Source organism: Talpa occidentalis, unplaced genomic scaffold (assembly GCF_014898055.3).
Source record: "Talpa occidentalis isolate TD23 unplaced genomic scaffold, MPIMG_talOcc4v2.1 talOcc4.2, whole genome shotgun sequence".
In the NCBI taxonomy this organism is placed as follows: Eukaryota; Metazoa; Chordata; class Mammalia; order Eulipotyphla; family Talpidae; genus Talpa; species Talpa occidentalis.
Window position 1 is genome coordinate 136,717,138 of NW_023602073.1, and position 26,751 is coordinate 136,743,888.

General features: G+C 39.6%; 1 protein-coding gene across 1 annotated transcript in view; it reads left to right on the forward strand.

Annotated features, from left to right (window-relative positions):
- Nucleotides 1-26,751, forward strand: part of PHACTR2 (phosphatase and actin regulator 2) — a 135,264-nt gene that overhangs the window by 55,061 nt on the left and 53,452 nt on the right. The window contains 7 exon segments of the mRNA XM_037520503.2: nucleotides 539-619; nucleotides 5,959-6,117; nucleotides 11,228-11,338; nucleotides 11,341-11,466; nucleotides 14,838-15,372; nucleotides 20,909-21,114; nucleotides 22,944-23,100. Of these exon segments, the coding sequence (XP_037376400.1) occupies nucleotides 539-619; nucleotides 5,959-6,117; nucleotides 11,228-11,338; nucleotides 11,341-11,466; nucleotides 14,838-15,372; nucleotides 20,909-21,114; nucleotides 22,944-23,100 (1,375 nt within the window).

Here is a 26,751-nt window from a genome sequence, read left to right on the forward strand (position 1 = left end):
AAGATACTACACACAAATGGACATTTTGAGAGAGAGATCACAATAACATAATTTTTATTACAATGTATTGTTAAAATTGTTCTGCTATATTATTATTGTGGTTAATCTCTTGTTGTGCTTAATTTATAAATTAAACTTTATGGTATATATGTATAGGAAAAAATAGTTTAAATAAGGTTCAAATGTCAAGTATCCCTGGATCTTGGTGTTCTATAATTGGGGACTACTATACTAAAGAAAGTAATGTTTCAAACTGAGAAGCAGACTTTGTGTTCAATAGATAGTAGGAAATGTGTCTGAATTCTTGGTCAAACATCATCATTTGAAAGAGCAGGTACAGTGGCTGGTGATAGGCTGGAGCCGCTTGCTCCTGTCTTGATTATGTGGTCTCCAGTCACATATGTTGCTGCGTGTCTAGAAAAATAACCTTTGATCCTGAATGGACAGAATAACTGTGCTCAGTTCTACTTGGAATGTTTTTTATAATAATTGTATAAGTCATGACTTGATTCTTACTTGTGCTTATTCTTTTTAAAAGTTTTGGAAAGGAAGATATCTACAAGACAAAGTAGAGAGGAGCTGATAAGAAGGGGAGTTCTTAAGGAATTGCCTGATCAAGGTGAGGAAATTAATCATACATTTAAAATAATTTGATCCTTCGTTCTTTGGTCTTTCTTTAATTTTCTTTGGAAATTTAAGGTGACCGCGGTCTTTGGGAGATAAAGCAGTTAAGTACTGTACTCCCAAAATCTTGCTTTTATTCATATGCCTTTGTGAATTGTAGAGAATCTGAGCTATTTTAGAAAAGAAATCCAATGAGGGCCTCCCCGGTGGTGCAGCGGTTGAGCGCTGGGTTGCGAAGCTGCCCGCAGCCCCTGCAGCACCGGTTCGATCCCCGGCTGCTCCCCAGCCACCGGAGGAGGGTCCCACATGGCGCGCAGACCTCTCCTGCCGCCCGCTGCTCCCCTCAGCAGTGTACCTCGGTCCTTCTGCCTGCTCTGCTCCCCGCTCTGGCTCTGGTGAATTCTCTCACCCTCCCCCGCTTCTGACTGTACCCAGTGCTTATATAAATAAATAAAAATAAATCTTTTTAAAAATAAATAAATTAAAAAAGAAATCCAATGACCTTTTTGGTGAGTCATTCACTGTATGTCATTCTAACATAAATAAATAAAAATAAATAAATGAAATTAAAAAAATAAATAAATAAATAAATAAATAAACAAATAAATTAAAAAAGAAATCCAATGACCTTTTTGGTGAGTCCTTCACTGTATGTCATTCTAACATAAATAAATAAAAATAAATAAATAAATAAATAAATAAATATAAATAAATAAATAAAACAAATAAACAAATAAATTAAAATAAATTAAAAAAGAAATCCAATGACCTTTTTGGTGAGTCCTTCACTGTATGTCATTCTAACCCTAAAGCTCTGCAAAGATACACTGTGGCTGGAGATACAGATCATGTACAAACGCACACAGGACTCCCTCTATATTCTTGCATTTCAGTTGTTCTGTACAAGTTTACTCAATTGCTGGAGTAAATACAAAGTTTCAGCTTGATCTTTTGATTTCTTAAAGCTACCCATAAAAGAAAAGAGAGAAAAAAGAGATAGTAAATGTATCTCTTGTCCTTAATACTCCATAATATGCTCAAATGTACAGTCAATAAGATATGAGCGGAGAAATGAACTTCATCTGCTTTCTGCATTCTCTTTCATCTCCCCAATATTGTTTTCTTTTCCTTTTTCTGAGTCTAGTTAGTTGTCTCTCATCTTTTCACTAACAATTATAATTTCCAAGATTGATTTTCTACCTCTAATCTTCTTCCTCCTTTTTCCCTTCTATCCTTCCAAGGGATGCTCTCACTCAAAAAGATAAGGATTGGATATAAACTGACACAAAACCTCAAAAAAAGACACCAATATAGGTTACTCCTCCAAATTAAATACTGAATGACTTCCCTGTTCCCCATGCTGTTGAAATGAAAGGAAATTGTTGCAGCATTTCCCCTCAACATTTACTGAGATAAATATTATTATAGTATTTTTATGGGAGCAAATAAAATGCTATTCATTTGGAATTGAAGTAATAATACTTCTCTTTTCCTGATACATGTTCTTTGCAAGGAACTTAACATTTTTTGGCATTCACTATTTACAAATCCAAATAATCCAACTTGCCCAACCTCTGAATAATTCCAGCAGGGAGCTGGGAAATGCTTTACTGTTTTAATCCTACTTCAAAGAAAATAGAGACATCTGTGGTGAATAAAATACCTTTTTTTTTTTCTTGTGCCCTCACAGTTAGGTACTTCAAATACTTTTCTCACTCTATTTTATGAATGAACTTTATGTCTTCCTTAATTTTCTATTACTGGAAGCTACTTATTTCCTGAAACTTTTAAAACTAAAAAAATGCACATCCCTAACTGTTTTTTTAGTTGAAGGTGGTCTTACAGTACCAAAATGTGTCTCCTGTCTTGTCAGTGGTATTTTTAGAAATATTTTGAAGGAAAAAAATTGAAAAATTTATAGGTGAAACTGTAAATGAGTATTAAAATAAAGAATACAGGCCCTTTTTAAAATCTCAGTTAAAGACTAAGTAGAAAAGGGCCTCCCCGGTGGCGCAGCGGTTGAGCGCTGGGTTGCGAAGCTGCCCGCGGCCTCTGCGGCGCCGGTTCGATCCCCGGCTGCTCCCCGGCCACCGGAGGAGGATCCCACATGGTGCGCAGACCTCTCCTGCCACCCGCTGCTCCCCTCAGCAGTGTACTTCAGCCCTTCTGCCTGCTCTGCTCCCCGCTCTGGCTCTGGTGAATTCTCTCACCCTCCCGCGCTTCTGACTGTACCCAGTGCATGTATAAACAAGACAAACAAATATAATAAATAAATAAATAAAAACATGCCTCTATAAAAAAAAAAAAAAAAAAAGACTAAGTAGAAAAGCATTTATTTGTTCTAAAAGCATGGCAATGATCAATTTAAAGAACCTCTGCTTAATAGTGCTTGGTTTTTATCATGCCAGTTCTGTTGAACTATTTGCATGATAATTTCATCTCTTTATTTTCAAAAAAGCTGACTGTATTTGACCTATTTTAAACTTTTGCTGCCTAAATATGAAAACTGTCAGAACATAAATGACAATTTTTAACCTAAAGGTAATGTCATAGGTTACTTATTTTGGAAGGCACTAGATTGCTGAAGTTTTCTTTCCATCTTTTTGCAAGATCCCAATATAGAAGTATAGAAATCACCCAATATTTGTAAGTTCCTGGTGATGCCTATTGTAAAAAGAGTCCTTCCTCTTTTCAATCAGGTGTTGGAGAAAATTGTTTTCAGATATTTTTCCCAAAACCACTATCTTAAGAATTTCGGTCTGTTTTTAGCTCTAGCCAGAGCCTGGAAGCTGCTGTGCTTGGTGACAGCCTCCTCCCTTCTGCCAGTGAAAGAATCTGCCAATTCTTTGCCTATATCTTCCTTGATGTTACCTGGGCTCTTGACATGCTTATCAGCTACATCTTTATTCAGAGAGCCAGTAGACTTTTTCAACACATCCTGCTCGCCTGGATTTGACCTTGTCCCACCACATGCCTTCACTCCCAGCTACTTTTATTATTCTTTCTAGATTATGTTTTTTACATCCATGGTCTAGTCCAAGTTCCTTCCTCATCAGTTGGTTCTTTTCTTCCATCTTTTCCCTCGGCTTTAACAAGAAGATATGTGGATGTTTTTGCCTGCCTGCCAGCCTCCTTCCCCCATGCCAGTGCTTTTTAACCTTCTTGGAGTCACTCATCTTTTGGTTATTCAAATTTTTCTTCTTGTCTCTGTACCTCTATTAACCTCTTTCCCAAATACATCTGTTTATTATGAAGGGGAAAATCTCTCAAATGCTGGCATACTACTTTCTTAACCAGTTATTTTCGGGTGTGCTTTATCTCTTGGTTTACTCTAGCTGATGACTCTGAGTTTTCTCTTTGGGCTTGGATGGACTGGGAGTGGACCACTTACTGCACCCTGCAGTCAGCTCAGGCTCTCCCTCCTACCTGTCCCGAGCTTGTATTTAACAGACATACAGAGACTGTACTAAGGATTTATTTTAATTTTAAAATAACACGAAACTAAAAAGCCTTTTCAATACATATACCAGTTAATTGTGAATTACTTCAAGTCTCTGTTTTACTCTTGAATTTCCTATTTATCACCAACTTGTCTCCTTTTCCTAGTTATTTTTATATTCACCATAAGTATCTTTTCACTTGTTGACTTTCTACCATGTGCTAATAATCCAATTTCTTCTTGTGCCTCAACTATTTAATGTTCTTTCCAGCATTTTTGTTCTAAAAATTTTTAATCATTTATTTAACCTACTAAAGGATTTTAATAGAGTAATGGTTAAGATAGAATTAAACATCACTAACATGACTTCAACATATTTTTGTTACCAATTAATATTAGAGAAAACAAAGGTAAATTTATAATTTGGTTTCCTTAAAACCAAGACTTTTATATAAATAAGTGGTTTTCTATTTTGTGTAGAATTTTCCATTCTTACATTAGTTTTAATTTTTCCTGAGTCTCATATTTAGATTTTATATTGTCTCTCCTCCCTCTTTTTTTTGAGCAAATTCTTGGGATCCAGTAATAAGAAAAGAGTCTCTTGGTTTAACATACATTCTTTAAAATATTATTACCTTAATTTTATTGAAATAGTTGATATTTACTTAGAATGGCATTTCTTTAATTATTGTCTATTTTAGCTTTCCACAGGAATCAGATTTTTAGGCACTTAGAAGTTATAAGACAAAGTAGCAATTGTTCTTTTGACCATGACATAACTCCATCATATGTATTTTAATTATTGAAATGTCATGGCTGTTTTTATCAAAAAGCCTGGTGAATTTTATTTTGGAGGCAAAGCAGTTCAATCATATTTAATGAAAATTTTGGAGATGGTCTTTGTTTCATGATTGCAAAAATAAGATTAATCAAAAATTACATAAAACAGCTCTAATCATGAATTTCTTCAAGTTTGCTAAGTCAGAACTAGAATTTATTAATTTTTCTTTTCCAATGGTAGCAAAGCCTCTTAAAAATTTCCAGATATGAATTAGGGTTAATCTTTTCAAATGTCACTGAAATAAGCATTTCTGTAATTGTCTTTCACTTTAGAAATTCCACAGAATTATGAAAGCTCGAGTTAAAATTATTTATGATCTAGATAACACATTCAAAATTTTATTTTTAAATTTTTAAAAATTTCTCTTGCAATTTTTTTCTACATTTTTCCTCTGATATTTTCAGATTATTTAGTCAACTTAAAAACTTATTGGCCAGTTGAATATAGTAATCACTTGACTATATTTTAACATTTTCATAAGTAAAGAAAATAAAAATAAAATTAGCCTTCTTATCATCTTTTCCTTGAATATAGAGTAGCAAATATATTACTGTGTAAAGTTAACATATCATAGAAATAATGTTCCGGAGACAGTGGTGCTTGGAAATGTTCATATTCTTCCATTAATCATTTGTATGTGTAATTACACTTCATGTTATTTGTGTATTTGCATTCAATTTGTGTTTTTGGTGTTATTAAAATGTTTATTCCATTCTTTAGATTTCTCCTTTTACCCTCAGTTTCTGGGTGACAAAGAGACTCTTAGGTATTGACTTCAGAAACCCAAGCACGAGAAAAAGGACCTCGTTGCCTGGGGGTGTTGTCTAACTAGTGTATCCATTCCTGCTCTCTTGAAATGGCACCTGAATAGTTAGCTGTACCCCAAGACTAAGGATTTTCTAGCTCTTTCATTTGAATGAGTTATTCCATAAAACATGGTGAATGAAGCCTTACAGGGACTGAGACCCTGAACCCTATAATACTAGGAACTGAAACACTGGGGTTTAAGAAAGCCATCAAGTTAGACATCTAGGTGTTTCTTTCCCCATTTTAGATGGAGATGTAACAGTTAACTTTGAAAATTCAAACGGGCACATGATACCCATCGGAGAGGAATCTACCCGAGAGGAAAATGTAGTAAAATCTGAAGAAGGTAATGGCTTTGTAGCTGAAAAAGCACCACCTCTGGAGGAAAAGGCAGAAGATAAGAAAGGTAAAATCAAAAGAAACCCCATATTCTTTTACTTCCATACATCTCGATGTTCAGAACCGGCTCTTAGGCTCCAAATAGTAAGTCCAGACCACTAGAGTGGTTAGCAACACAAAGGTGAGAGAAATGATAACTAGTGAAAAGAAATAACATGATTTCCTCAATAGATAACATCTACTTTACACGCAGATCATTTAACTTTTATTATAGAGGTCTAACTTGCAGTAATGATCAGAAGGGGTGGCTTCGTCAATTCTTAGAAATATCTGGGAATGTTATCCTTTCCTTGGGAGCTTTTTCTTAGTATTTTTTCTAAAAAACATGCCAGCAACCTGAATATCTTTCTCTGCTGGTTAGAACTGGGCTTGTGAGCAACTGAGGATGAAGGAATAGCAAAACCAGGGTGGCTCTGTCAGCCAGGACTAAAGGTTCTAATCCAGGTTCTAGCCATTTCTGAGAGACACCAAGAAGAATTTTCTATGATTTCTCTGCACAGTTGGAAATTTCAAAATGTGCTAGAGACAATTATGCTGTTCCCCAATGGCTTCTTTAGAGACCTTGATTTCTAGTGTGAATATGCTGTGGTAGGTTGAGATACCGGCCAAAGACATGTCTACTAAGACCCCTGAAGGCATTCTCAGATTCCTGGTCACTAAATGGTCCCTGTTCCTGCCCAACACTTGACTGATCACATCTCCACACATTGCTGTCAAATGCAGGAACCAACTCCACGCCTCCTACTATGCAAACCTAAACTGAAACTCCTAGAAGGTAAAGTTTTGTTGGGAGATTCTCCTTGGTTCCTCGAAGTAAAAAAGTAGAGAAATAGGCTATCTCCAGCTCTTTGATATCTGCCTCTAAGTTGGATGCCAGAAATTTGTCAAATCTAGTTTGGGTTCTGTAGGCATTTTGGGAACTCCTAGAAAAACTACTAAAAACAAACTTCATTCTCCAAAGACAAAGAGAACAAAAGATCATTGGGTAGACATCGTAACTTAAAATCATCTCCTTTGGAAGTCCACAGCCCCAGTTTATTTGCGTATCCTTTAATTTTTAAAAAATTTAGGAGTCTTTATTAATCTATTGGAAGTTTATTATTTTTCTTTATTCAGTATTCCTGGGACTTTACTCAGTTTTCTTCCATTTAAGGACTGTTGTTAGTTTATCAGTACTGACAATGAGAAATTAACAAATATATTTAATGATAGTATTCCTGGAATATAGAGATGAAAATAGACCTCAATCAACTTTAAGGGGATCCAATCGAAAGTATTAATGTTAAATTGTGATTTTTTTTTTTTTTTTTTTTTTTTGTCCAACTGTTTTGTTTTGTCAAGCTGTTAAATTTCAAATCCATCTGTGGTTTGTCCCTGGTACAGTCTTTTCACGTTCAATAATCATACCCTTCATTATGTAACAGTGCCATCCTTAGTGCTGGCCAGGTCTGTGTGGGATGTCCATCAGTGAAATGGCCAGACTTCAAAGGAATTATTTCCCTTATCAACTTATTAAAGGTTGCTGACAGTTTTATGATAATTAAACCAGCAGGTTTTGATGTTCTAAAAAGAAAATGGCAGACCACGTAGATCTATGAACATTTTGGGGGGGAGTGGTATTTGTTTATTTATTCTTTACTTATAATTAGTACATTCAGTTCTTTGCGGTCAAATAAGTTTCAAGATAGCATTGTGCTTGGCTCGCCTGTACACAGGAGATAGATGTGCTGGAAAGGCTGCCCCAGCACTAAAACGACATTGTGGCCTCCCTCTCACCCTATGGACTGAGCACCCACTGGATCCCCATGAGAGCAAGGGGAAGAGATCAGTATGAAAGCCACTTCCTGAGAGTTAAGAGACTTGTCATTCATCACCACATGGCATTTCATTATGTTAGATGTGGAATATCTTACAAATAAAGGTGGTTGTTTATGTTTCTGCAAAGATACCATTTAATCCTCTCCCACCCCCCAAAAAACCCCCACCACCACCCAAGATTCACTTTGACCTCTGCCTCACTTCTGATGTGCTCCTAACTTGAGCTCACTACCTCTGTTCTTACTGCCCCCACTCCTCTCCCAGTGTCAAAGAGCTTTATTTCATGTATTGATTCGTTATATTTGCAAAACCTATCACATGCCTTGAAAGCCACGTATCCCTGTATCTCATTTTAAGACGTGTTACTACTTTGATATTTGAAGTATCAGTGTCAAAGAAAACAAAACAAATGGCAGGTGAGGTTGGTTTAACCAAACGATGCTCTTTGCACTGGCTCTGCGGGTGGGATCCACCCAGGACAGTGTGTTCATGGGCTCCTGAAGGCACCTGACCCTAGAGTTGGTTCAGTGGACTTGGGCCAACACTTGCAACTTTTCCCTTGAGGACTGCAGAGCTCTTGGTCTCTCATTATTCTTTCTCAGTGAGTGCCATTACAAGTATGAGGGAGAAAAACTGATCTGCAGTTTATTTAATATAGCTTACCATAGCATATGAGAAATTTCAGAACTATTTGATACTATATGAGTTATTATAGAGGGCTTTCAATGAAGCAACAAGTGATTTGCATGCATTTGTTCCACAAATAATAATGAAGTTTGCCACACATGAGACTGTTATGGGACCAGGTAAAGAGTGGTAAATGAGAAGTGGCTTTGCTCTCAGGTTGATGGTGACTGATGAGGAGACCAGCATGCAAACTGGCTATTGCAATAGACAATGCCAAGTATTTCTGGGAGGGTTGAGTGCAGTTAGCCAGGGAAGTTTGCAGTGGGGGTCAAAATCCAAACTGATAGTTCCAAACTGAGGCCTGGAGAAGGCGAGAAGGAGGTGGTGAGGGAAAGGAGAGGAAGGGCATAAAGATCACATGCAGTCTCTGACTTGCTCTCAGTATTACTGAACTGAACCCCTCCAGTGCTGCTGTGCTTCTCCAGACTATATTGTAGAGTATCTGTATCAGGACAGAGTCAACAGGCAGCCTTTCTTAACCTCCTCTTGAAAGAATAATACTCCTTTGCACTATCAGTTTATATCAAGTCTTCAGATCGCAAGGAATAGCAAAAAATAGAACTTGATAATTTATTACCTCCAGATAGAAGTGAAGCGTTTGTCTTCTGCTAACGTGTTAATTTTCAGCAAACCAATCATGTTGAAATATTATGTCACCTAATAGACATAATATTTAATACGTTGTGTTGGACTGATTTTAGAAAAAAGGAGTTTATTATAATTAGGCAAAAAGCTACAATTTGTGAGCACAAATGTGTGCATAAATGCACACACACACACACACACACACACACACACACACCCTTTAGGAATCACCACTAGTAACATCAACACTGGTGGTCTCCAATAGATAGGTCATTAATAGATTTTGCAGAAGAAGGAGGAGTGGACCTTGAGTTTGCCTGCAGTGTTTCCATTTTCAAACTGGGTAGGAATCAAAACAACTAGCAGGCTACTGCTTATTGATATGTTTTATGTTAAAATGTAATGTTTCGATGTGCATTCGCCTGCATTGTTCTCAACCCTAGGGGACTTTGGTGGTTTGGTGACTTTCTGGTTCAGACCAGGTGCCTTAGGAGAGCTATTACTCTATGATAGGTAATAAGCAGCTTCGTTGAGACAAGATGTACAAACAGGCGAATGTATAAAGTAGTCTCTGATAAAGTGTTGAATGAGGCTTGGACAGGGTCAGAGGAAGTTGGGGTCACTTAGGGTGGGTGTCATGCCTGAGGAAAGCGAAAAGTTATGTTAATTACCTCCTGTAACATAATTTTTAATGCTATCTCTTGGATTGATGGGGATTGGGGTCAAAAATGAGGGGGTCCTCCCCTGGTGGCGCAGCAGTTGAGCGCTGGGTTGCGAGGCTGCCCGCATCCTCTGAAGCACCAGTTCAATCCCTGGCCACCGGCGAGGGTCCCACAAAAAAAAAAAAATGAGGGGGAAGACAGTCCTTACTATACCCTCATTAGGATAAGAAATGAAATGAAAGAAATAATAGTAAAAACCTTTTTTAAGTTATTCAGTAGGGGGAGAACACATCCAGTAAAGGCTTAGTCTTGTCTTAACACTGTCTGATGTGTTTTATTTTGTTCCATTTTTAAAGAAATGCTGCTTAGTTCTTTGGAACATAAAATGTATTTTAATTTATTTTCATTTCAATAGGTCACTGTTAGAAAAAATGTGGTATTCAGCACCCCCATGTTCAGTAATGACAGACTAACACTATTTCTCCTCTAGTTACACAAAACCTTGTGAGAGGCTTCTGTTCTTAGGTATGAATTTTTTGTATGAACTTGAACTGCTGTCTTTTCAGAAATGGCTGTTTGTGTTTACATTGCAAAACAAACTTGGTGGTTTATTTAATATGGGGGATTTTGGGCCCTCTGTACCTATAGTGGCTTTACTATTTGCAGAGGTCAGAGGAAGTTGCCGGCAAAACAGCTGCCCCAGCGCCCAGGGAGACTTGAGAAGACTGTCATAGTAGAAAGTAGTTCATTCTTCGTGCATTGCCCCTCACGTAGGAGATTCTGCAGCATCTCCCTTAGCTTAGAGAATAATGGGGTTTGACTACAAGGCGACCGAGCCCAAACCTCTTTCTTGCTGATGGGGCTTGAGTTCTCCTGTGGAAAAGAAAGTTCCTCAGCTTGGAGACAAACTGTCAGTGTGGTCAAGCTGGGCTGTCTATCCTCACTCCATGGCAGGCTGTGTCACACCAATCTGCCACTCCAGAAGGTCCCTCAATGTTGTCCAATCGTTAATATTGTTAACTTGAAATTTAACACTCATGCCCGTGACATTATCCTCCAACCACCGGCTGGAGGCTGGAGTGGCCCCTACTGTGGACATCTACACTCCTCCCCAGTGTCACGTCATCACTGTAGCTTGTCAGCCTGCTTGATCCCAGGGGTGATGACTGCACCTGGGGGACACCCATAGTTGGGCTCTCAGCCTGGGTTTTTACTGCAAACTTTGCTGCCTCTGCTGCAGAACTAACTGCACGCTGTTCCCAAGGGCCAAGCAGCCTCGTGTCTATCTGTTGCCGTGTCCTGCTCCTTCTATTTACATGGTGTGTGTCTGTATCAGTCTGCTTCTGTTCACTTTCTCATTTGTAGAGAACACTGAAAACCACTCTGAAACACCGGCAGCTCCTGCTCCACCTCCTCCGGTTCTTCCTAAGCCTAAACCCAAACCTAAGCCCAAAAAAACACCAGTGCCTCCAAGAGGGCTGCTGCTGGGGCCAGCCCCAAGGGTGACGAAGTGCCTCCTAGTAAAAAAAATATCAAGGCTCCTGGTAAGCAGGCCCCCGTTCCTCCACCCAAGCCAACAAGCCGAAACACGACCCGAGAGACTGGTGAGTATGCCCCCCTCGGGGTGAGTCCAGGGTGCTCGGCCTGGGGTGGGCGTCTTACTTCCTCCAGGAACGATCCTCTTTTGGTGTCTGGTGTGTCAGTATGTACCCTCAGTTTTGACACAGAGAATGCCCAGGAGATTCCTTTGTTGCAGCTCAAGCGAAGGAAAGTCAACCAGTTAATTCATGGACCGGATGAGTTTTTGGATGACTAGACCTCTTTCTTCCTGAGTATCTGGTCTCTGCCCGAGACACCATGGTAGGACTCAGGGAGTAGTTTGTCTGATGAAAAGCAAAGATCTGATAGGACATTATTTAGAAGTTGACTGACTTTCCCCCTATTTGAGTTTTTGGGTGGCTTTTTACCTTGTCTTACTTTTGCATGTGAGACTGTGTACATATCTTTGACATAGCTGCTAGAGCTTGATGTCTGAAATCTTTCTACTGAGGTCACATTACTTCAGCAGAGTTGAAAGCTACAAGTTCTGTGCTGCCTGCCCTCTTGCTTTTCCCCCACAGACTTCAGTTTAGGAGGAAAAGCATCCCAATGATGCGGTCACAGTTCACTATTGCTTATCACCAGGGACAAGATGCTTAGCTGTGTGTATACACGTGTATGTGGACTGTATATCCAGCTTTCCTTTCAAGCCACATGTCCTACTGCAAAGTCACCCTTCCGTCCTTCTGATGAAGAGGAATGAGGAAGCCTGTCATGTCATCCAGCTTTTAAAAGGACATTCTTTCTAGTACACTTGCTGAGTGACTTTCCCCATTAACACATCCGTAACAATTCTGTGTTATAGCAGACCTAAATTTCCTAAAACTGGCAGCAGCTTCCCTACAATTGCCAACCAGGAGATGCCCTGGTCTGCATCATTTTCCCCCTATCACTTATGCCGACAGTGCTCAAATTCAGAGACGGTCTTAGTTGACAGTGTTGACAGAAAGACCTCTGAATGCAAACAGGTGTCTCTACCCCTGTTTCTCTCTTCCTTGACCTTGAGTTTCTGGGTCTTTTCTAATCAGCTCACAAATGAAGCGTTTCAGATCCCTGTGCCAACAATGCCCAAGGCCACATCCTCAGGGACCAGCTGCCCTCCCATGTCAGTGTCCGGTCTCATTGGTATCTGTGTGTGTTTTCCAGGCTGCCTGGCAAGCTCTGGGAGCTGTGCTTGAAGTGAGGTGGGCACTGATCCACTTCTTAGAGAAAAACCCCAAACTATTGTCCTGTCCTTGGGACTTCAGAGCCTGCCTTGCACAGACTCTCACTTTTCATGTCACTTTTCACATGGTAGCAGCTAACAGTTGACTTGGTTGGGACTCTCTCTTACTTCTCTCAGGGCTGGGAACAGCTTCCACGAGCAATTTTGAGTTATTTCCAGTTCTCTTATTTGAAGATTTATTTTATTTATAGACACAATATTCCTAAGAGAATAGTCATGTTAACCACTGTCGTAAGAGGCCCTGCTGGCCTTTGGAGTGTAAATAAGACAGTTGCTGTTTTCTGGGTTATCTCAGAGAAACAAAGGGTGCATTGAAGTCTACCAACCAAACATCCAGCAAGGACCCTTTTATCAAATATTGATAATATGACTTGAAAATCCTACTGATGTTCTATTTGTAGCTATTTAGGACTTTCTACCTGGCAACTTTGTTGTATTTGAATAATGTTGGCCTTCTGGAAAGTTACTTTAATAAAGGCAACTCCTGATTTCCAATCAGATGATTAAATTCATTTAAAAAAATTTAAATGCTATGACTTAAGATTCTTCTGGTATTGATTAAGTTAATATAGACCTCCAGAAAAGCAGATACCTGTTTAGCACATTCGACTGCTTTGCTGGTGGGGAAGGTGTAAATCTTCCTAATTTTTTTTTTTCTCATTGCTGCATACTCTATTAACAAAAGTACTTCAGAGGTGAGATAGCATCACTGTTTCAGTCATGGCTCATTTCAAGGTGATATAAGCAATATGGTTGATTTCAACAATATTCTGTCATTTTTGAAGACACTTCAGTACATTATGATAACATGGCTTGAATATGCTCCCCAGGCATTGAAAAAAAAAATATTCCTTAAACCAGTCTAAAGTTAACTTTGCTGTTAGAAAATGAAGAATGTTAGAAAAAAAATACAGAGTTGACATGTGGTAGGGGTGATGTTCAACTTACCTAGGAAAATAATTGGATATTATGTTTAGGCACAAAATCCTTAGCATCTCTGTTGTGGAAAGTAAATTTAGAATGGACTTAGATTAGAAGTATGTTGAATGAGTTTGCCTTAGTTACAAGTGAGGATTGTTAAATTTAAAAAGTATTAACAGGCCAGATTTGGAGGAGGACAAATCTAGTTATTGTTTAAATCTAAAACAAAAAAGCCCCCAGTCAGAGAGACTTCTTTTAAGCCTGGATCTTGTCACCAAACAAGACTGGCTTTTTTTTTTTTTTTTTTTTTTTTTTCAGTATTTCAGCATCAAAGCCTTAAGTCTCATTTTCTATTCCTTTATTTGCTCTTTATCTCTCAACCTTTCCAAATGACTTCAGTAAAGTTATAACTGGAGGTAAGTTGCAGTCACGTCTATATACACTGTGGACAGACTTCACAGTACAAACAAGGTCAAGCCCCGTATTTCTGTGAAAGGTAGTTTAACCCGCTGTGAGAACAGGAGGAACTTGTAACATCAAGGAAGAAGCAATGGGGAGACATTTATACCTGGTGACTGATGAAGCAAGAGTTTTCTCATGGGAGTTTGAATGCATTTCCCAATGTGATAGAAAGAAATGGGCCATGCGCCTTTCCCCATCACCATGGAAGGTGGAGGTGCAGGCCAGTGTGGAGACTTCTATCGCTGGGGCCTTGAGGATTATTGTTTTGAGTGGTAAAATGAGTACATTTGCTTTTATCCCAAAAAGGAACTGTCACGTATCCCGTAGCCTCTTTGGAATATGGGCTACTCCTTCCCACCAAGAGGACACCTCGGGACATATATAATTTGTCATGCCCCTGGCCTTGTGCACCTAGATAGTGCTGGTCTCTGTTTTCTACATGCTGAAAGGCCCCCACTGTGGACATATGCGGACTTTCCATGGTGACTCACAGGACAAGGCACTAAGAATTTTCCCTTTGACTGAACCGGCTAAAGACTAGATAAAGCAAGGAAAAGACAGGGACTCTTGTCCCTTGGGTTTTTCCTAAAGCATTAGTTGTTTCCTCCTGAATGGGAGGCAGGAAGGGCAGAAAGCAAAACCATTGTAATTAGTTGCCAATTTTCTTTTATTCATTTAGTCAACACATTTTAAAATGTGAAGGGAATGTTGTCATTGTCATTTGCAGCCGGTTCCTTTGACTATTAATGTGAAATCTCTCTGTTTTAGCTGGTTCCTCTCATCCCAAAAAAACAACTGGCTCCAAAGCATCAGCATCACCATCTACTTCCTCCACCTCATCTCGTCCCAAAGCTTCCAAGGAGACAGTTTCTAGCAAAACTGGGACAGTGGGAATCACAAAGGGCAAGAAAAAGACTGGCAAGCAGCCAACGTCTCGACCGTCCTCTGATGCAACCCCTTCTGCCGCATCTGACGCGAAAGGAGAACCTCCAGAGACCATGGAGGAGAGTCTCCACCCCGAGCCCACTGTCTCTGGCACCGAGGAGCAGACCGCAGGCAAACCCAAGTCTGACATCCCTCCACACCCCGTGACTCCGCCACCCCCACCCCCTGCCCCTCCTCTTCCTCTTGGAGAGCAGAGCTTTGTTGCCTCAGACACTCCTGTTGTCCTGGTCAGCAATGGAGCCGACCTGCCCGTCCCTGTCTTAGACCCAAGTCAGCTTCTCTGGACTGAAGAGCCAACAGATAGAACCACTATCCACTCAGGCACCGGCTTAAGTATTAGCAGAGACAATACAAAATGGTGAGTCGGGGCACACTCTCCGTATTCCATCTACATTCCATAGGAGCTGGCCACCTTCCTGGAAGCAAAGGACCCAGCTGTGGCTTCTTTTATGATTTAACCTAGTGAATGTTAGGTGAGCGTGCATCTAATCCAACCACTGGATCTTCCCAGCCCTGCCCTGGAATGTCTCGGCCTGCTGGGGGATATGACATTGGTCCTCATGACAGATAGCCCTGCAGAGCTCTGGCTTTTCGGAATATTTCAAGCCTATTTGTCACTGCTCAGCAGTCCTTCCAAGCAAGTTCCCTTCTTCCACTTTTAAATTTCTAGCTCTTGTGTCTAGATTGCTCCCCCGCTCTTGTCCCCCTTCATTTCAACCAGTTATTTAGCCTCTCCTTCTCCAGGAAAATGAAGACTGTCAGAACTCTTTCAAATTCCAACTCCCTTTCTCCCAACCTTAGAGTGGCTCTCTGTTTTGCTTTCTCAATTCCCTACCAGCTTCTCTGTGAAGGCTTTCACTCATCTAGACAGGATTGGTGATTAAATGTATTATATTCTGACAGCCCTTTTCCCTAAATGCGTGACAGAGCTAACCACAGGATTTATTTAATTCTATACCCCCACGACCAATATAGAATCACCTATGACAGTAAGCCAAGCCAGAGACTTGGGAGTCATATTCTAGGATTCTCAACCTCCTTTGTTCCCTGTATCTAATCGCTCATGAAGTTCTGTATATTTTCTTTTTTTGCACATAGAGGAACTGGAGTGTAGGCAAGAGGTGCAGGGGGTGAGAGGATTCACCAGGGACAGAGTGGGGACAGAACAGGCGGATCCACTGAAATACACTGCTGAGGGGAGCAGCAGGCGAGACAGGAGACGTCTGTGCTCCATGTGTGGGTCACCTCCCTGCTGGGGATTGAACTCAGGCCATGGCAGTGATGGCACTGAGACTTAACCCTTACACCACCAGGGAGGCCAAAATTTTGTATATTTTCTATTTAATAGGAGCTTTCCTGTTCCACACAGGGATGAAGGTGGTGCAGTCAGTCTCAGAGACTCAATACTGGTTCTGTCTAGGAAAGCCTTGGAATTCTTAAATCCAGTCTTTTCTCTCCTGTTTCTAGAAATAAAACCAAAAATTGCCCATCAAATTATTTAATTTAATATTTTCTCTTTCAAAAAAAAAAAAAAAACATTGTCATGCTAGAAAGGCTGGACAACCTAGTACATTAATAAGTTGACTTGGCTCAAGACACAAAATATCAGTAGTAGCTTCTCAAATTCGGATAAAAATATCTCCATTTTTGGGCCTCCCTGGTGGCGCGGCGGTTGAGCGCTGGGTTGCGAGGCTGCCCACAGCCTCTGCAGCGCCAGTTTGATCCCCGGCCACCGGCTGAGGGTCCCGCATGGCGCGCAGACCTCTCCTGCCGCCCGCTGCTCCCCTCAGCAGTGTACTTCGTCAGTCTGCCTGTTCTGCTCCCCGCTCTGACTCTGGTGAATTCTCTCACCCTCCCGCGCTTCTGACTGTGCCCAGTGCTTGTATAAATAAATAAATTTAAAAAAATATATATCTCCATTTTTTAAGTAACTAATGTCAGAAACTATCAGTTATTTAATTAAGTCTTCTGTGAAATATCTACTTAATAGACAACAAAACTGACATTAGAGAATTAGAGTAGCTTGCCCAAGATCACCCAATTGGTGAGTGGCAGAACAAGCAAGCAAACACTGACTACACTAAATGCCATACTGTCATTACTTTCCAGAACAGCTGCTTCTGCTACTTCTGTATTTCTTGTGTTTCTTTCTTTATTTTTTTAAGTATGATGATTCAAAGGAAAGATAAGTGTTAAATTACAAGTTATTTTGTCTGTTGGACATTTTCATCAAAGATGCAGGAAAAGAAGATACTGAAATCAGTGGTTATGGTGTCCTTCCAGCACAAAGAAAATGCCTTTATTTTATTACAGTGAGTGTTTTCCAGCATTGCGGTCAATTCAAAACATTTGAATGAAAAGTCATTCATATATATATATATATATATATATATATATATATATATATATCTTTTGTACATATTTTTTGTTTCCTTTTATGTACTGGGCAATATGCCAAGCACCAAAGATATAACAATGAGCAAGAAAAAAAAAAAACAGTTAAGATCAGTTTTTGTCAAAATAATGTCCAACATGTCCAGGACAGAGGTTTAAGATAAGGTCTGAATTTAGAGAAAAAGACCGAGTATTCATTGTTTAATATACTAAAGAATAAGATGCAACACAGAAAGTGGGTCCCTAGTCTTAAAAGCAACTGACACAACCCATATGAAACTGTGACCTCATTTTGTCCAGTCAAGTTTCACAAACATGTTGGGGGACATTGTATTGTGATAAACTCTGTACCTCATATGGAGTCTTAACCTCAGTCTTCAACTGTGTGTGCGAGATTGCCAAGCGAAAAAGGTGAACACAGTTCTCCATTCCACTGGGACCATGATCAGAGACAGTGTGTTGAGGATATCATGGTAGTTATAATAGATTTTTCTGTCAGTCACTAACTATAATGCTTTCCTAGAAGAGGGCATAGAGATTTTTTTTCCTATATATTCTTCAAAATTGAAAATTTAAATTACAAATCATCCCACAGGGGTGGTTTGTTTGTTCTTGAGGTAATGAGCTTGGACTATATTGTCTCTTAAGTTTCCTTCCAGATTCTTTCTTCCATTTTTAAGTGGATATTTCAATTAGAATTTCTGGCTCTTAGTCACTTTCTTTACTTAGAACTCTCCCTTGGTTATGTTTAGCCAACGAATGTGTGAAAATCCTGTCATCTTATGAAGAAACTTCTGTTTGGAATACAAATATTAAAACTTTAAAGAAGACAAGTGTTCATGTGTAAAAATATCTACCTTTGTTCCAATATTGCAGAGTAGTAACTATTTGGGAGATTTCTAGTCATTGGCAGCTTCATAAGTAATATATATGTATATATATATCATATATATATCTGGTATAATTTAAGGCAGAAACTAAAAATCCTCTGTGCTGCCCATATCAAAAAAGAGCTGGACTCTAGTGTATTTCCATAAACTTTTATGGAGTGCACAGTATTGTACAACATGCACAAGAACCTTAGGGAATAAATGAGAGCCAAGATGAGAGCTGCTTTTTAAAAATTTGAACTATACTATTTAATATTAGGTTAATTATAAGCTATAATATAATATTGATATATATTATATAGCATGTTAAGTATGAAATACTGTATAATATTACATAACATTTAATAGGTAGACTAAGAGTATTAATTCAGGTTCTACACTGGGCTTGCCACTTTGGTTGGACAACTCACCCTGATCCTCTTGAGATCCATGAACTATAAATTATCTGCCCTCCTACTGTAGAACAGTTGTAATTTATAATTGTATGCAGAAGTCTTTGAAACCCGCAAGACATTATGAAACACAAATAATGAGATTAAAATGAAAATCCATGTAATAAATTATTGAACAATGGCATGAACAAATACCAGGACTCAATCCTGAAGTAACTTTTGTTCTGCTCTTCAGAATGTGGTATTAATTGGCATATTTTTTAAAACTTAGTGCAGTCACCCATAATGGAAAACTATTCAATCAAGAATGGCCTCCAGTGGCCATGAGTTAGAAATCCAGACTCTGCAAAGGTTTTCCCATAAAATATTATTTAAAATGAGATTTCACACTATGGAAATAGTATGGTGGTTCCTTAAAAAATTAAACACAGAATTACCATATGATCTATGGTTCCCACCTCTGTGGAATTCCACTTCTGTGTCTATCATGAAAAAAAAAATTGAAAGCAGCTACTTGCACTGATATTTGTACACCAATATTCATAGCAGCCTTATTGACAATCACCAAAACAGTCTAACTGTCCATCAGCTGATGGATGGTTAAATAAAATGTAGTATGTGCATATAATGGAATCCCATTCATTATTAAAAAGGAAGGAAATTTTGATGCTGCTGTAATATGGATGGACATTGAAGACTTGCTAAGTGAATTGATTCCAGACACAAAAGGACACAAAAGGGCAAATAGTGTTAATTTCACTTACATGAAGCACTTAAAATAGTAAAAATTTATAAATACAGAATGTAGAGTGGTGAGGAGGAAGAAGCAGAGAGTCATTGTTTAATGGGGACAGATTTTCAGTTTGGCAAGATGGAAAAGTTCTGGAGATGATGGTGGGGTGATTGCCCAGCAGTGTGTCTGTGCTTAATGTGACTGAATGTGTGCTTGGAATGGTTAAAATGGTAAGTGTTAAACTATGTACATTTTGCACAAGAAAATATGAAATTTCCCATTACCCCTTTGAAAACAAGAATTTTAGCTATTGAATTTTTCTGATAAACAAAAAATAGAAAATTTTGACAGCACTTTGGCTTGTAACCACAGAGCAGAAATTTCAGTACCACAGATACTGACAAAATTTACCTGTTTTTATTATTCAAAGAACTGTTGTTTGGTTTTTTTAGTTAGTAAGAATAGCAAGCACATGTTTTGCACTCAACGGCCTTTCAGAAGTGTGACATCCCTATTTAGATTCTCCTATTTATATCAAAAAGCAATTTGGAAATTCTTCTGTGTCTTAACTTGAAGATTGCCTTGTATTTGATAGCATGTGTTTTCAATGTAAAGTGTGTTCTTATTCTAATCTGTGAAAATTGGCAAGCTTTGTATGTGTACAGTAACTTTAAGCCAGACACAGGTTAAATAATAGAAAATTATTGCATTCTTATATGTCACCTTTCTTCTAAAGATTTCCTTTAACTTTCACCTTTTTTATCTTGTATTAATTTAGTTCTGAGAGGCAATTTTACAAATAGAGGGACTGACTATTGACATATACTGGCTATGGTGAAAATGGGATTAATTCATATATCAGTTAAAGAATATGTACTTTTCTGTGTGACTGCCCTTTTAGGTGCCAAGCTTCCAAACAATATGAGTCTTATTTATCAAGGAGCTTTGAGGGATGGGAAGGCAGACTAATAATAGTTAGTCCTGTGGAATCTTCAGGTCACCAGGGGAGCAGGGAAGTAGGCAAGGAACTGGGGTGAGATTCCTGAAAGCACTAAGACTTTAACTAATACTTGAAGGATAAGTAGTTACAGGTCAAAATAAAAGTCTGGACAGAGTCAAGTATCCAGGAGCTTCTGGCCCATTGCTTTGGGCACCAACTCCCACCCCCCCACACACACACCCATTGCTTTGGGAAAATTTATTGACAAAGCATAGTTTTACCAAATTCATGTACTAAATAAATCAGACACTCTCTAGCCAATCCTTTTCACTGTGCTGATGAAAAATCTAAAACCTTGGGAGTGAAGTGTCAGTAGTATAGCACTGTTTTCCATTTCTGTGACTTTTGCTTGCCTGCCTGCTCCTTTCTCCAGCCTAAACGGTGCTCACCTAACTACAGCTATCCTTATGGTGCCTGCGTCCACCCCCTATGCCTGACGGGTGCTCAGAGCTTCACACCACCCTGTGTTTCTTTGCCTTCAACAGTTTCCCAACCAAAGATGAGCTGGGGACTGCCACAGCACAGCTGCTGACCCCTGGGCTGATGGGAGAATCTTCCGAATCCTTCAGTGCCCCGGAGGACGAAGGCCAAAGGGAATACCAGGCCAATGACTCTGACTCCGATGGCCCTATCTTGTACACTGATGATGACGATGAAGAAGACGATGAGGACGAGGATGGCAGTGGAGAAAGTAAGCCAGCGCAGGGAGGAAGGTGGTGGTGGGCAGGATCAGCTGTATTTTGTAAAGCAATAAAGTCTCATCAGGAACCAGACACCTGCTGTTTTCCTGCCCTTCCTCTTCCCTTCGCAGATTCTCTAACTATTAACTTCTTTACATCGAACTGTATTGAATTGCCCTTTGTTTACAAAACTATAGAACCTGAGGGGTAGAACTTCACCCCTCAACCTGTGCACATGTTCGGCTTGCCTCCAGCAAAGTGCCAGTGTCAATAACTACCACCTTATAAGATTTAGGTTTCAATAACAGACCTTCCAGATGATTCCACAGATGGGAGGGTTGGTCCTGAGTCTGTGAAGCTGACATGAATATTTGTATTTGTACAAAGAGTCAAAGCTGAGTGAGGCCTTTTTTGGCATGATCAAAGATGGACTTCCACCTGGGGCCACGCCCCCCACTCCAGCTAGTAAAAACACTTTATGTGTCTGTGTATGCATGCATGTTTATTGGGGTAATGTTGGCTTACAATACTGTGTATGATTTAGTATGTGATTTAGGGGTACAGGTTCACAACTTGTTCAGATGTACGTTACCACACCACGCCCTCCACCAAAGCCCTGTAATCCTCCACCATAGACTGTTGGACCCCCTTCTCGTCTAGTAACTTCAGTTCCACTGTCAGATTTCTGGGGTTTGTATTGGATGGCTTTTATCTGCTCCTTTGCTTTATTTCTTTATGTTCCATGTAAGAGTGAAGTCATCTGGTATTTGACTTTCTCCTTCTGACGTATTTCACTTAGCATAATCCCTTCCATTCATGTTGCTGCAAATGGCTAGTTTGTCCTTCTGAGTAGTATTATATTTTTTGTATATACCTCTTCTTTATCCACTCATCTGTCCTCGGGCACTTGTGGAAACTATAGTCAGGTCCAGTTCTTGAATAAAGAGTATCAGTGCAGGATTTGCTGAAGTACTTGTTGGAGGTGTTTGAGAGTTCCACTCACTTTTATACTAGAGTTTAGAGAGAGGGAGAAATGAATCAAAAATGACAAACATCTGTTAAGATTTATAAACAAACAAACAAAAAAAAAGATTTATAAACAGCCTCTCTTCCTTCTAGGGAAGAATGATAGCAAAGTAGATAAAGCTAACCATTGATGTATAAATTAGGGAAGTGGAAAATGCTAGTGTTTTTTAACCTTCCGAGCAGGATGACTTGGGAGCGATTAACTCTAGAATTGAACTTACAGATTATAAAAAGTCACTGGTATATTAATCATTAAGCAACACTTTGTCAAACTCCTAGTTTTACTGAACAACAAAAGTAAATTTTATCAGCTGGTATTAACAATCAACTGGTGAGGTATCAAGGAGTCTGGGGTAATTTTGGCTTAAAACACTCGTATCAAAGGTAGACTTTATTCCACGTGGTTTCTGAATAAGGAAAAAAGAAAGCAAAAATTTACTGCACAGTAGAAGTAAAGGGGCTAAGTTTTTACAACTTGAAAAAGAAAGAAAAGACATTATGCAATCAGTAATTTCCATGACCTGCCTTCTCAGCAGAACCAATTTCAAAGATCACTTTTGAAATGATGAGGTGATACTTGCAAGGTTTTTCATGGTGCCCCAACATTTTTCAGAACATTTCTAAAAACAGTTCGTCAGTTTTCAAAATGAACCACATCCAACTCACAACTTTTCCCCCTTAGATTAATTAAAATTCCACTCTTGCATGTGGATAAAGAGTTTCGTCTGGACTCTGTGTCAAGTCCACAGCATGTATAACCTGAGCGCTGCCTCCTAAAGCCTCTGTGTGCATTTCTGCCTCTTCCAATCCTCAGGTGCTTTGGCAAGTAAAATACGACGAAGGGATACCCTTGCTATCAAACTTGGCAACAGACCATCTAAGAAAGAATTGGAGGACAAAAACATCTTGCAACGTACGTCTGAGGAAGAGAGGCAGGAAATCCGACAACAGATCGGAACCAAGCTGGTCAGGTAATTGCTGAAATTTCAGTACAGTGCTGACAATTCATGCTCTTCTCTCTCCTGCAGTGCCCTACCTACCAACGATGGTTGTGAATTCCATGAGTTAGGGCACAACTGGCCTATCTGCCTGGTCCTTTAAAGTTGGTCTTGGTTAATGACCTGATCCAAGAACTTGCTCTTTGGTCCAGTAACCCAGTGGCTCTGAGGTCACCAACTGGCCTGGTCCAAGCATCTACAGGCTTTTTCTATAAAGGATTACTTAGTAAACATTATAGGCTTTGTTGGCTATGTTCCAATAAAACTATTCAACCAAATTGGCAGTAGACTTGTGTCATGGACCCTCCAGCATTTCTGTGATTATCATGAAGTTCTCTTCTGTGGGTTATGAAATGTTAAAAACACTACTTAGATTCAGGACTGCTTCCATCTCAGTTAACTGGAGCTCCCTACCTAAAATCCCCCTTTTAACGTCAATCAATGGTCATCATTATCTGAATTCTAGTTTTGCCACTAATGATTTTGTAAGTCCATTAGCTGGCAATTTTAATAGAAAGAGGGCTGATGCTCTCATTTTGATCACTAGTTAAGCATATTTAAGTATTAGGTTTTTACCTACCTTCTCTTTTCTGCATAAGTAATAGGATGAATAAATTGGGGGAAGGGAATAGTCTGGAAAGCCAGAGCAGGGTTTGGGAGTGGAAGGCTTTCATGAGTGCAGTACAGCACAGAATAGGCCTGTAGGACTTCTGGAGGCCATTGTATGTTTTGTAGGTGGGGTTGAGTGGGGGGTTATGGGAAATAAATGAGATTGTCTGTCAAAAGTACCTTAGTGCCTTCGATCATAGCAAGCATTTAATAAGATTAAATATTTTTCATTATTACTTTAAATTATTTTACTTTTTTTAATTTTTATTTTTTGTTTGTACAAGAGCTGGGGGTACAGGCTAGAGTCGCAGGAGGGTGAGAGGATTCACCAGAGACAGAGCGGGGAGGAGAACAGGCAGATGGACCGAAAGCATGGCTGAGGGGAGCAGTGAGTGAGACAGGAGAGGTCTGCCTCTCCATGTGGGATTCTCCCTGGCCAGCCAGGAATTGAACAGGCACTGTGGAGGCTGCGGACAGCTTCACAGCGCTGCACTCAACCCCCTGCGCCACTGGGGAGGCCCTATTTTACATTTCTTAAATTAGTAAAATACTTTTAAAAGTTAGACCCAATTTGGCAACTTTATGAGAAAATGGGGCCCCTATACTTTGCTCTTGTTCAATATTTCTGAAGAACAACTTAACTGCATGAAAAAAAAATAGCTATAAAGCAGTCTATTTCTTTACATGGTAATTCCATTTGGGAGACTGTAAAAGAGTAAAATTATCCAAAGAGGGAGAGAAAAACTCACTATTTTACAAGATGTTCACTTTAGCTACAAATTAAAACAAACCAAACTTTCAAAAAAAGGGACCATGAAGAACACTGTAAGAAGTTGCTGTTGTGAAGTAACCACAGAGCAGTGGTTTTCTAACTGCCTCCTCTAGGATTTCCCAAAGATGATACTCAGCCTTCTATTGGGAGAGTCAGGAAAGTGTAGGTGTGTTTTTAGGGTGGGATGCAAGGGGACACTATCACAATTCTAACCATCAGCTGGAACAGCGACTCTTCTGTCCGTTTTATGAAGGAATTCCAATGCCCAAAGTTTGAGAGTCTCTGTAAACACAGGTAGACCATATCTACACAAAATTTTACTGGAGTAGTGTTTGGTGTTAGAAATGTGTCAATTTTGGGCCTCCCATGGTGGCACAGCGGTTGAGCACTGGGCTGCGAAGCTGCCCGCAGCCTCTGCAGCACCAGTTCGATCCCCGGCCACTGGCGAGTGTCCCACATGATGCGCAGACCTCTCCTGCGCCCTCTGCTCCCCTCAGCAGTGTATTTCCCCTCAGTCAGTCTGCCTGTTCTGTTCCCTGCTCTGGTGAATTCTCTGGTGAATTCTCTCACCCTCCCACGCGTCTGACTATACCCAGTGCTTGTATAAATAAATAAATCTTTAAAAAAAAAAAAAGAACTATGTCAATTTTATAAAATCTGATCATTGTCAAAGGTAAATCAGAGCTCTGCCTTTGGGAAGCCCATGTCTAGCAGGAGAGGCAGGGTTGTATATTGCATAAAGGGATCATATGACCAGCACAGACATCTCAGTCAAGAGAACCGGTAGGAGTCCGGGCTGTAACATCCGCCAGTGTTTTATCTTAGACAATGAATTAATCTCACATTGTTTCATCTGAAAAACGGAAAACTGATTGCTATCTGGCTTAATTGTTTTGAGGATTCACGATAATGTAAATAAAGCACCTAGCATGGTACCTTGACTTTAGAATTATGAATTAATGACAGCTGTGATTATTGTCTTTGTTATAATCTGTGTGGCAAGCTCTTCAATGGATGTATAATTTATGTATAACCACTATAGAGGGGCAAAGAGTCAGGAGCCTTTTAGTCTCACTTGCAAGACACCCAATTTAAAGTCACTCTTTAAGTCATTTGTAAGATTTCTGTAGGTGGCAGAGAGAAGGGCATTCCAGAGGGAAGAAACTGCATAAACAAAGGAAGAATGATGTCTTTGGGGGATGATAAATTATAGACGTGTACGTGGTGACACAGAATAAAACCTGACTGGCATGATCATGCACTGGGTTCTTCAATGAGCCCTATTAAGTTAATTTCAAGGTAGTTCTGATGAAGATTAAACTTTAACAAAAATTTTAATGAACTACCTTAAATGTTATTGATTTTAATTCTTTGTACCATTGTGTTATAGCCATAAGCATTTAAAACCGTACATTAAGATTACCTTTTACATTAAGATGACCTTACATTAAGATTTCCTTTGCACAAACTCCACCTTCTTCCAGAGGAAATTTTTTTTTTTTAAGATTTATTTATTTATTTACACAAGCACTGGGTACAGTCAGAAGCGCAGGAAGGTGAGAGAATTCACCAGAGTCAGAGCGGGGAGCAGAACAGACTGACAAAATACACTGCTGAGGGGAGCAGTGGGCGGCAGGAGAGGTCTGCGCGCCATATGGGACCCTCACCCGGTGGCCGGGGATCGAACCGGCGCTGCAGAGGCTGCGGACAGCATCGCAAGCCATCGCTCAACCGCTGCGCCACCGGGGAGGCCCCAGAGGAAATTTTTGTTTGTGATTAGCAGCAGATTAATAATATAAACAAGTCCAAGAACAGAGTTATAAAGGGTAATTAATAAACAGAGTTATTAGAGCATTCAGCTCTTGTGTGAAAAGAGCTACTTTATCACAAAGGAGCTTGGCTTTTTCTGAAGGTAGGTGGGAAGGAGCTAGCTTTCTCCAGATAACTTTATATTTGTGTTATAAACTCACTCAAGGTCATGAAAACAACATTTCACTTAACACACTGTAGTGTAGATTGATTATTTCTGAGTTGGTATAAAATTTTGAGCAACAGGGTTTTTTTAAGAGTCTAATCATCACTATATTGATTAAGTCATTGACTCAGATGCTTTAATAGACCAGAAAGGGGAAGGTCCGAGCAAGGCACTTTACATGTTTCTTTCTTTTTCACATAACATTCAGAAAGAGCTGGTCTGTCCAGCATGAGTGGTGAACCCTGCTCCCTGCTGTCAGTTAGGCACC